Source organism: Conger conger, chromosome 8, assembly GCF_963514075.1.
Source record: "Conger conger chromosome 8, fConCon1.1, whole genome shotgun sequence".
In the NCBI taxonomy this organism is placed as follows: Eukaryota; Metazoa; Chordata; class Actinopteri; order Anguilliformes; family Congridae; genus Conger; species Conger conger.
The window spans coordinates 53,621,421-53,633,606 of record NC_083767.1 but is presented as its reverse complement, the minus strand read 5'-3'; the positions used below and the strand labels follow the sequence as shown (position 1 = coordinate 53,633,606).

Sequence of the window (12,186 nt, the reverse complement as noted above, 5' to 3'; positions counted from 1 at the left end):
CGACCGCAGAGCGTTCCGCAGTTTCCTGGCAGTGGTTCCAGGACCGCCCGTCAAATAATCCCTCATTTTAATTAGAAATATAAACCGTCCGCTCTCTGCCTCATCTGATGTGTCAGGAAGTAAATGGCCAATGCATGAGGGTGGGGGTGGACCTGTGATTGGTGACTGTTGGGTCACCTCTGCCTTTACTCCCTCTCCACCTTCACGATCAGGAGCTGAAAGGCGCTACAGAAATGGCATCATCGATCGTAATTTGCATCGGTCTCAATTCAAGTAGCCACCAGGGTTACGTTTTCACTTTGGTACAGATGCTCACATTGGAAATATGACCGTTGCACTGAAGGAGACCAAATTAAATGCACTTAGGTTGAGGCCAATGGAGGGACCTACACACACACGACAGAAAAGATCAGTCAAGGTTCATGTAAATATTTCTCTCCAAAAAGTAACCTTATATCACTGTAGAAATGTTTTAATAATACCACAATTACCTCAGTTGTCATTTTAATACAATGTCTTTTTTTTTTTTTTTTTTTAACGTGGTGGTACCCATTAATTGAAACCCATTCATACAGAAACAATATTGTGGAGAAAAATACATATTCGTTAAAGACATAAAAACTAGGCGTATAGACCCAATTTTGATCAGTTACAGGCAAAATTAATATTAATTTATGGAAAAGTGGTCTTGTTGGAACACCTTGCCCGAGTACTGAAAAGCATTAGCAAATAGATATCCTGACAGCACAGCTGTGCAGCTACACACAACAGCCAAGCAACAAGGGATCTTCAAAATGTCTTTATTGAACAAACAGCAAACCAGTGAAGTACATTTCCCTCTCTAACAAACAGTATTGCTTAAAAGGAAAATAAATGTGCAAAAGAAAATGCTGCAGAATGGTGCATTGACCAACTGCTCAGCTTGGATGTGTGATCATTTGAAGTAAAGGAGAACAGAATGCCCTGCATATGCATGCACAAAACCCCTCCTGATTCCCCATCCTCAGTGCCTGTACCCTGTCTCATCTTTAACCCTGATTACTTTACATTCTGAAATCTCAGGTTAACATGGAAAAAGCCAATCAGGTTGACCAAAGCCATGTTTGAAAAGAAACGGCTATTGTCACGACTCCTCGTGACTGAAGAAGCAAGGTGCGCTGAATTGGCAGTTCTGTTTTGAATGACACGCTGAGTCTATGCTGTTTGTATTCACAGAATGTGTATGTGACCGAGGAATAGTTTTCCCTTGCTCATATCTATTATAACAAATTATTATACAAGCTTTGCATTCCTACACTGAAATGTTTTCATGAATGGTTACCTTCCCTCTAGGTTTAATCACACAAGTAGCCAGGAAGCAAAATGATATGATAGGTGGACAATGTCAGTAACAGATGATGTATGGCAGGTAACAAGCTACTACCTACAATTTCCCATGAACATATTGCGTTAATTCACTAGCAGTGTTTCGGACAAAGACCACAGAGTTGCTATCGAGCATCGACAACTATATTTGAAATTCACAGCTTGTGTAGTAAAACATGATTGATGATTTCCCTTACACGTAGAAAAGGGTCTGCATGACTGTTGATGGGGTGCGTTTCTCTGTACAAACAAATCAGTCCAAGTTAGGCATAGCCGAGATCACACCTCTCCCTTTTGCTCAAATCAGTCCATAGCGCCCACCAGTTCCCTTTCACAGTTCATACTAAAATAGTCAATTTAATTATGCAGTGAAAAAATAACAGATTGAAAAAAAACACCAAAAGGTGGCTTCATGCTTTATGAATGAGCATTGTTGATTCATTTTATAATCTCATTTTGGTAGCATTCAACTTTGATCAGAAAACGGCTGACATCTTGAAATGACAGGTGCATTCATCACACCTTGCTATAGAGGCCCAAGTTGTATATTCACACTCATGGCAAATATCACAGAAAAGACCTTCACATTCTGAGCTTCATAAATCTCACTCAACTGTGACCCATACAATTGTTTCTGTGGCCCATCAGATTTACAGAAATTAAAATACAACATTATTTGCATCTCACAGGTTAAAATGTTTTCTATGATTTAAGCTGCGGCCTCTGCCTGTCTTGTTAATGTCGTTATTATCTATATTCCTGGATTACTAAATTTGTATTCACCCTCACATGGATGCTGTAGCGTTGCAAGTCCATATACCATCCTCAATTCAACAGGCACTTATTCCACCACTTTCTGTGTAGATAAGGACATCACGTGATTACCACTGAAATTCATCTTATGGAGAAATGTTACTGTCATTTAGGCGAGTGTTGTCACTCGCCTAAAACGTTTAATATAAATAGCTGTCAAAAGGCATGAAGTTAATAATTTTGGGTTCATAAAAGACTGCTTTGGAAAGAATCATCATACGAGACATTTCCCCAGAATGGGAACGGTCTCTCAACATATAAACACATGCTTCAGCCATGAAAGAGGCAAACCTGCTGCGACCATTAACCTCTAAAATTAATACTATGTGCATTTGTGATAAACCAAGAAGTCTTATTAGTAACTTAATTCTGATTGCACTTTGATAAGGATGATTTTTCTTTGTGTAACAAAGCGGTAAACTAAACTACCTCACAAACCTTGTCAACATTGGACAAGTCCATAAAAAGGCAGATAAAGACAAATCATCAATTCAACCTTTTACAAAAGAAACAACAAATTCTGTCATTTCTGAATTAAAGAGAAAAACATTTAGGACCGAGTCTGGGACACTAAACTACACCTATATTACACACGCACACCTCTTGTGTTTTTTGGACAGTTGTTATAGCTGCTGCTGCTTACTCCTTACAGACCCAAAGCGGTCAGTCACACATAAAGGCAACCATGTTTAAAAAATGAAAGTGTCTGTGGCGATGGCTGGCCTTGTCTCAGTCTGAAATCCCTCCGTCCCTGCGTTAGGCTCCGCCCACCTCGGCCACGGGGTGTGGTGGCAGGGGTGGGCCGTTGGCGGGGGCGTTGCTCCAGAAACAGGGTGTGGCTGGGACCGGCTGGGACCGGCTGGCCCTCCACCCCTCAGCTTACTTCAGCGCCTGTCTGAGTCTGCTGAACCGGGGCCCCCGGCTGCCGAACATCAGGCGGGGATCAAATTTGTACCTACAGCACAAAGAGAGGGTGGGGGAGAGGGGTTCAGGCTCTAAATTATCATCTCTGTCAGTTTGAGATTAATCACAGATTTTTTTTGTGATTAATCACCATTCAATCTTTTTAGTGTTTGACAGGCCTAATTTTTTTTCATCAGTTGAATGAATTGGTCAAACTGACCGTGAATCATAGACCCCTGGTGTGCGACAGGAAGGTCCCGAACAGGACTGCAGCATCATTAGCCTGTGGTTCATCTTCTCCAGAACCTCCTGGTCAATGCTCTTGGCTATGTTGGTCAGCTGGAAGGGGTCTGCCGTCAGGTTGTACACCTCCACAAACACCTGGGCAGGTAAGGAACAGGAAGGGGGGGGGGAAGTGTCAGGAGGTCCACTCATCTGGTTTTATCACACAACCTTTTTTATAACATGCAAAGCATCCATGAACAGTGCTAAAAAAAAAAATTTAAAAAAAGCTTTACTTTACAGTACATGGTGGCAATGTGCTTCTTTCAGACCTGGGTCAAATAGGCAATTGTTTTGGATTGAAATACTTTTCTGTATTTCTGTGTATTCTGTGCCTGATTGATCTTGCCTGGTCCTATTAAGCCAACCAAGAGCACCAAAGTTTTAATACACCAGACTAAAGTATGAATCCAAAAGGACAACGCATTTGACGCAGGTCTGGCTTCTTTTACCTCGTTGTCATCGAACTCGCAGTACTGCAGGTTGGCCGCGGAGGAGAGTGTCCGCACACAGGCGTAGGTGTTGTTGATGGCGTCCTCACACACGCAGTCCGGGAAGCACCCCTAACCAGACAGACCAACAGACGGGCGACTGCGTTAGCTACAGTCACGCTGACGCACGATGATTCACAGGGGAGACTCAGCGGGAGGGCAGGGGCTCACCCAGACTCCAGGGCCCAGGAGAGGGCAGGAGGGGTCAGAGATGTTGAGGCCCTCGCCCTCGTACTCCACCAGCATGTCCGTCCTCCACGTGACGTTCTGGCTCTTACCAGTCTGAGAGAAAGAGAGACACCCCCACACACACACGTCAGTCTTGCACTCTGTATTCTGCACGGGCTCACCAGTTCATCACAAATCACAGCGCAGTTCTGGCGTCAGCATAGGCCCTGCCGTGCGTCATCCCGCTCTTACCATGAGAGGCAGGAAGGACACGCCGTCCATCTGGGTCTTGTTGACGTCAAAGCCGGCGATATCCATGATGGTGGGACCCAAGTCCACGTTGGTCACAAGCATCTGGTGAGAATTTTATTTTTTATTTATTTTTTATTTTTTTATGTAATCATTTTCCTTTCAATATCCCTTACAATGCAATAAACTATGTTCAAAAGTTCTGGAAAAAACGGTTTTATACAGTATAATACAATGTAACACAATCCACACAACTGTATATAAACATAGCACTAAAAATGTGTGATTAATTGATATGCAGTGTCTCATCCTTAATAAGATGCTGATTTGCTGTACGACTGTGCACAGCACTGATTTTTATCAGTGCTGGAAAGGTGTGCTGGCTGTAGAGGGTTGGTAGGAGCGTACCTGGGACGTCTGGTTGGGACTGATGTTTGGTCCTCTGACCAGCAGGGGCACTCTGATGTCAAACTCATAGAGCTGCCTCTTGTCCAGGGGCAGGGAGAACTGGCCTGGGGGGGGGAGAGAGGACCAGCAGAATCAGGTGAGTCTGAGAGTGGAGGAGGGCGGAGGACTTCCAGCTTTTCACCAGAGTCCCACAGGTCTGAGCTCTGCTGGGAGCGATGACTCAGCAGCCCATGCTACATACTGCATAGATGGCCCAACTGCACTGAGATATACTCATGGGCCTCCAGTGTGTGGGGCAGACTGAAGCTGTGCAACTTGATTGCCATAAAGAAACATTAGGTGAAAATTATATCAGATATTGACATTGAAATAGTGAACCCCATTCTGTAATGGACAGCTGGAAGAGGCTGTGCCCAGGGCCACGGGTACCTGTGTGATAGCCGTTGTCAGAGGTGAAGATGATGTAGGTGTCCTCCAGCTCTCCCCGCACCTCCAGCTTCTTCACCACTTTCTCAACCAGGTCATCTACGGACAACAGAGTTCGCCATCTAGTGGAGGGGAGGTAATATCACAAGAAAGTCATACATGGACCTTTCTTCAGCCACTTAAGTTAACATCTGAGGTGCACAGACTAAATGTAGTAACTCAAAAAGGCTGTACCGGTTTCGGAAAGCGTTGTCCAGGAACTGCACAGAAGAGTTTGTCATGGGTGTCTTAGCTTGCCTTATAAGCCAGTGTTTGTCCTTGAAGAACCCAAAAAAAGCAAGGGTTTTAATGAAGCATTCTGTGTATAAATTTGGATAGTTTGTTTAATTGGCTTTATGAATGACTCCAGGTCTGGCCCCCTACCTTGCCGTGCACGTTGAAGTTGGGGTCCCGGGGGGCTTTGACGTCCGTGAAGCGGCCCTCGTACTGCGGGGCGGCGGTCCAGGGGGCGTGGGGGGCGGGCGTGGAGATCATCATGAAGAAGGGTCTGTAGTTGGATTTGTACTGCAGGAAGTCCAGGGACCGGTTTGCCTGGAGCAGAGAGGCAGGGGAGCATGTGAGCAGCTGGCCCTTTGCCACATTAGCAGTGGAAATTGCTGACATCACCCTGAAGCAAGATTGCCAGATTCACTGATGTGACTCGAAGGCATCGTTACTTGGCTTTGCACATGACGGCAGAATCTGGGATAACTCAGCACTACAGCTCAGAAAGAAAGACACCACTGTTTTACTACCGTGTTTACGTGCACACAGACACAGACAACATATCATTTCACAAGGGTCTGCTAAAAAGACCTCTCTCAGCAGCACTGCAGCCTAAAAGAGCCCATCATTTTATGAACAACCTGTTTGCAAGCTGTGCCAAAACGAGTACCCTGCGGCCTTACCAGCACGTCCGTCAGGTAGTCCTCGCTGTAATTCTGCCCGTGCTTCTGGGCCTTCCCATTAACAGACAGGGTGTAGTTGTAGTACTTTGAGTTCCGCTCCTGTAAAGTCACATGCATCACTAACAGCAATGAGAACGTGACAAAGATGATAAACCGATTTGGCGAATAATTCTTTGTGAAGTCAGATGTTTATTAAAGGGCCAACATAAGTATACCTGTATTGAAATTCCTTCTGCCATTTGATGTTTTTGTGTGTAAGTTAGAGTGTACATGAGTAAAAATGCTTGGTCTAATATGAAGAAACTCTAGAGCTCTATGGTCAGGTCTTAAACTTCAGTATGGCCTGTTTGGCAGTACACTTTATCTCAGGAGCTGGGAGTCGGTTTCTTTAAATAGTCTCCTGCTCGTGACACCGGCACAGCAACTCATATCTTTTCCCAAGGGTGAAGGAGGGCAGGCAGCCGTGAGCTCTAGCAACCGTTCCCCAGGGACACAACCTTTATTCCGTACTGTGTGCACTGCATTTTGAGGAATATACACAGTACAAAAAGGTTTTCTGTCCTTTTCATTTCAGCTTTATATGCACAGAAAATAATTTTTGCAGGAATTTACATTTCCAAAAAGAGGAAATCTGTGAGCTGCCAAAAGCTCCAGGTAACTCTTTCACTACTCACAATACCTTTGCCTAAAACATAATCTCTCAGATTTCACTTTGTCTAAAATATGGTTATATTGTGCCTGGTATCAAAGTGCCTGAAGATTATTTTCCACAAATATTAACTAACAATAAAACAATAAAACAGTAAACAATACCATAAAACCAAAACAAATTAGCAGCCATATTGAACCAGGTGAAACATGAAGCAGTTTAAATTTAAATTCCTGAAGAAGCAACTGAAAATCTTTGTGGGGACAAGTGGAAATGTTTTGAACATATTCAGATTCTCACCAGAGCAAACCAGTAGTCCCAGCCTGGAGGGATGTGCTCTACTCCTCCTGCCTCTGTGGATCCATACTGAAACAGCCAGGACAGAGAGACAGACCATTAGGCCAAACAGCCAGGACAGAGAGACAGACCGTTAGGCCAAACAGCCAGGACAGAGAGACAGACCGTTAGGCCAAACAGCCAGGACAGAGACAGACCGTTAGGCCACAGCACAGGGGACCGAGGCCCAGTAAAAAATAAAAAATAAAAAAAGCACCAGTCTGACCCTCACATCACTGCTGGGAAATAATCTCTCTTCAAAGGCATCGTGGTACTCGAGAATGCAACAACCCTCAACATGGCGTCAAACCATGGCAGCAACGCTAAGCCTGGCATAGTGCACAGCTCAAAATAAAGCCAGCTTGAGAGCCATCAGGGTTCAAATAGTTTGATACTTTCACCTTGTTTGAAGCTGACCTCTCCAATCACATGACAACTTTGTATTAAGCGGGTAGATGTAGCCCAGACACAGCCATTTCACGCAGCCTACATGGATAACTGAGCCAGGCCCGATTAGTTTCTTGACGTTTTGGGACAAACCCAATATTATAATTTTTTTAGTACAAAATGTAGCCTTTTGAATGCAGCCTCTGATTATTGAGTCATGTGAAAGCATCTTAAGAAATAAATGGAATTGGAATTCATTACTCTATGCAGAATCTCAGGTGTGATGTCATGTTGAGGCATGGCACCCATAGCATTGTGTGACATCACACTGCACATCAGGTCTTTGCTGAAGTGCAGATATGCACGGATATGTGAATTAACTTTTTATCCAATGTGTTGCTTTTGTTTTGAGCCCTACGGTTACAGCAGCATATTTTTCATTCTGAGCTTATAATGCAGGACCAACAATACAAGAACACGCAGCCAGATTTCATAAATCTGATTAATGACGGCTTCTGTAATAATAATAATAATAATGGAAGTAGAGCTGCGTTGTACAGGACAGGCCTCGAAATTGCTTACTGACACAGATCGCAGTTACATCTGGGATAGACTCCATACCCTGGATCGTCCCTGAAACATTTTGGCCTACTTGGCAAGAAATGCTACAAAAGCAGGTGGTCGCTACCTCGTTAAGGTACTTCCCAGCGAAGAAGGTCTGGTAGCCCATGTACTGCTTCAGTAGGACGGGGAAGGTGTTGGGCTCCTGGCTCTTCTGCCAGGCCACACTGCTGCAGTTGCCCTCCAGGGTGTTGTTGATCACGTGGTGGTTGTGGGGGTACTTTCCGGTCAGGATGCTGGCCCGGCTGGGGCAGCACAGGGCACTGGCCACAAACTGGGGGGGTGAAGAAGAGCGCGGCTGATTCTAGTGCAGCTCTGCATCTGCACCTTGGGTGTGTGCCAGGTCATGAAATGCATGACACGACAGAAGTCATCGAGGAAGGCAGGAGATTCCTTGATCACTCCCTACTCCCCAGCTAGACCACTCCGGTCTGCCAGCTCTGGTCGCCTTATGGTTCCCTCTCTACGTGCACCTGGAGGTCGAGCTGCACGTTCACGCCTGTTTTCTGTTCTGGTTCCTCAGTGGTGGAATGACTTGCCTACCACTGTCAAGACAGCAGAATCCCTCCCCCTATTTCGACGCAGACTCAAAACACACCTTTTCAAACTCTACCTTAGTCCTCCATCCTGATTTTCCCCCGCCCCCCCTTTCTGATATCCCTACCCTTGTCTAACCCCCCAAAAACAAAAAAAATTTGCACTTATGATGACGACTATATGTTTAGAACAGCATTCCATGTGTATTTTCCTAGTTATGGATGTGATGCTTTGACTTGTGGTAGAACCTATGCACTTGTAAGTCGCTTTGGATTAAAAGCGTCTGCCAAATGACAAAAATGTAAATGTAAATGTAATTTGATTTCAAGGGGGTTGACATTAGTCATGATTTTATTCTGTTGTGTTATGTTCTGTTCTCATGTCTATCTGACATGACATTCTCTCTCGCTCTCATTTTGACTCATTGATAGAATAATGGGAGAAAAACAACTTTTTCTCAATAGAGTATTTGAAAGACACTTGAAGGCCTTCACTCAGTCCTAATTTATAAGAGCTAATGCAAGGGGTTCTGGTTCTTTTGGTGCTGTGGAGCAATCAACATACAGGAACCTTTCTGGTTATTCTCAAATCAGAAAAAAAAAACAGGTCTAGAAATGAACATGAACCAGCTGTTCCTTCCAGATAGGTTGAGTGGACCACTCCCAATCATAATCTACCCAAACCTGCTTCCCTCCTGTAAAACACAGTACTTTTTTTTGCCTCACGTGTGAAAGATTTCCATTAACAATGATCTAGGCCAATCCCATTTCACTGCAATATTGCCCGAAGAAAGACCTGCTGAGCCTTCCACAAATGAAGTCCTGAGTGCACTTTAAAGTGTTTGCACACCCATGATAGAGCTGTCTGTCACAAAAATGTCCTAGACATATTAACTTATTTCTGAAGTTAAGCAAGAAATAAACTTGCTGAGATGTTAATGAACTGAAACAGTTCATTTTAAGACTTTTTAACATTATAGATTCTTTATTCCTGCAGAAATGGCTCGTTAACTTGGCTTGCTCTACTAGCAGCCATTATCATAACTACAGAATTGTGTTGGACAAATACAATGGAACCCTGTACAATACATAAAGGAGGGTATGGAGAATACTTACTGTATTTGTAAATGATATTCCTGCTTCTCCAATAAGTTTTTTTGTTTTGCTTAAAGGAGTCTGTAACAAGAAATTAGCCCAAATTGAGAGAAAATAGGATAACATGACATGACAGATTATTGCAAATACACACATATTTATTTTCAAGCACAGAACCTGCAAGCCCTATCTGTACAGTAGAATCATTTTCCGGTGTATCAATACAACCACCTCTATAAGATACTGACTGACGACATAGCCTAGCTGGACAGAATTGCTTTCGACGAGAAACTCAATTAAATAGAAACTAGCACAAAGCTATACCTCAATCCACTCATCATAGGTGTAGGACCGTAGGACTGCATTAATTGAGGCATGAACTGAATAATTTATAGGATTCCTAAATACAGTCCATTCTCGCTCCACTGAGACGAAGAACTTCGGGGATGCAAAACGTGAGATGTGCTGATTATTGACAAATGATAGCTAACTCCGTTTCGTCCCTGACGATGGATGCCATGGGTGATTGTTTGATAATTCCTTACACTTTCCCCCAGGTAAATCATGACGGGGAACTGGACTAAATGCGAAAAAGTTAGCTACCTGATGGTTGCACAATAAATCGGAAATTAGCTAGTGATAAACAACCATATCAGATGGCTAGCTAGCAGCTAAAGCAAAACCAAAAACAGCTGATAGTTTGGATAATGAGACTACAGATACATAACATAGCTAGTTAGCAAGTCGTACAGAAGTCGAAACTGTATTATTTGCTTTTAATAGCTAGCTAGTCTGTTTAACTTTGTCAATAGGATGAAAGTATATGCTACCTAGCAGTTAGGTAGCGAGCTGGTAATACTAAAACACGAGCAAAAAAACACAAACGACTTTGTAAATACGAACAATATGTAACTTACCATGCCACCGATAGAAACATCCAAATCGTCGGTAAGTATCAGAACTATATTCGGTCTGTGGTTAATGCCCAAAACTGCCATGTTATTGGCCAACAAAGTGACGCAGATAACAATAAAATTCACTAAGGGCCGGGGATACAATCTAATTGTTCTCATTCTCGCTTTGAATTAAGCAAGAGATTCTGCGTGTACGCCCAAGGGGTCCGAAAATATATAAAAGCGTAAAATATAATTAGGCGGCTAGCTTGATAAAATGGTCCCTTTCGAGAAGAGGTACGAATAAACCAGATCCTTCAGCTCCAAGACGAATTTCCCTGTTTTCACGTCCAGTGCGGCTTGGTAGCGGAAGTCCCGGTCAGCTGATACCCACCGCGTGCCTGCGAGTTGTTTGTTACAAACGTCATTAGTTATGAACCTATTTTGTTTTGGGGGATTCAGTGTCTGCAGTCTGGCGTCACACACTAATATATGTTTAAATGTAACCAACCTGTCGCGGACACAGCCCCAAAAATGTCTTTATACGAGTAGAATTGAAATAATGTATAATAGTCGACATAGTCTCTTTATGTATGTTCTTGGGATGCTGATGCAGACTTATTTTGCTGAGATGTTAATGAACTGAAACAGTTAATCTTAAGACTTTTTAGCATTATAGATTCTTTATTTGGCTCAAGCTGAAACAGCTGACATACGTAATAAAATGTGGTAACAATATTGTTGAATGCATGAAAACTAATGTCCGTTTTTTAATCAACTAATCTCCTGATAACACTCCCTCTTTATGATAGCTTTACAGGCATACATCTTCGACAGGCATTCAGTCACAAATATTGCAGGAGGGCCATTCCATGTCAAGCACAGATTCACCAGTTGCACCACAGAACCTCTTGGATTTGTCTCTTTTCTGTGTTTTGGTAGACAATTATGGGATATATATTTCCTGAAAACTTGAGCGACATAGTCCAATTTTGTTTTCCCAGTAGAGCCATCTTGCCAGGTGTCGTATTGAAAAACATGTTATGGTACAAAATGTGATATTTAGAGGCCCATAACTTTGTAAAGAAAAGCCCTAAATCTTTGTAAATTGGTATTTTGAATTCATATCTCACCTCAGAAAACTTCTACCTTCGTTTTGGAGATATTTGGCCCTAAACATTCACTTTCTTTCACCAGGGACCAATTCTGGGTCTTCAAAAGTAAACATACTTTTAGTTTCATTTTATTTGTAAATGACAGTTACCTAAGAGCACTTTCTCACATTGTAAAGATAAACACATTACTAATAACATTAACTGAGATGTTAAATGACCCATGGAATATCCAATGTGGCTATTTTGGCCAAGAAATATGACCCCCTAAATTGGTCCCTAAGTGCATGTTTATGGCCAAATATCTCCAACTGAAAGTAAATGCATGTTTTCTGAAGTGAGATATGGATTCTACATTAAAATGTACAAAGATTTAGTGGTTTTATTTACAAAGTTTGGACCTCTAAATACCCCTTATTGTGCCACAACATTTTTCATTGCAACACCCGGCAAACTTGAAATGGCTCTACCGGGAAAACTAAATGGACTATGGAGTTCAAGTTTT

The 12,186-nt window shown here is 42.9% G+C and overlaps 1 protein-coding gene across 1 annotated transcript; it reads right to left on the bottom strand.

The window, feature by feature from the left end:
- Positions 1-784: 784 nt before the first annotated feature.
- gnsa (glucosamine (N-acetyl)-6-sulfatase a) lies at positions 785-10,931 on the bottom strand. Its single transcript, XM_061252824.1, has 14 exons — positions 10,594-10,931; positions 9,698-9,757; positions 8,113-8,319; positions 7,002-7,067; positions 6,053-6,151; positions 5,529-5,696; positions 5,340-5,422; positions 5,109-5,227; positions 4,680-4,783; positions 4,275-4,376; positions 4,026-4,136; positions 3,816-3,926; positions 3,302-3,462; positions 785-3,133 (listed from the first exon to the last, which is right to left on the bottom strand). The coding sequence occupies exons 1-14, from the start codon at positions 10,747-10,749 to the stop codon at positions 3,058-3,060; spliced, it is 1,623 nt and encodes a 540-aa protein (XP_061108808.1). The 5' UTR covers positions 10,750-10,931; the 3' UTR covers positions 785-3,057.
- Positions 10,932-12,186: the final 1,255 nt, after the last annotated feature.

Excerpts from the sequence above, each read along its gene's own strand:
- gnsa (XM_061252824.1), bottom strand. The coding sequence starts at position 10,749 with ATGAGAACAATTAGATTGTATCCCCGGCCCTTAGTGAATTTTATTGTT. Across the intron at positions 6,152-7,001 it reads GGGACTACTGGTTTGCTCTG|GAGCGGAACTCAAAGTACTA; the intron begins GTGAGAATCTGA and ends GTGACTTTACAG. Across the intron at positions 4,137-4,274 it reads TGTCCTTCCTGCCTCTCATG|ACTGGTAAGAGCCAGAACGT; the intron begins GTAAGAGCGGGA and ends TCTTTCTCTCAG.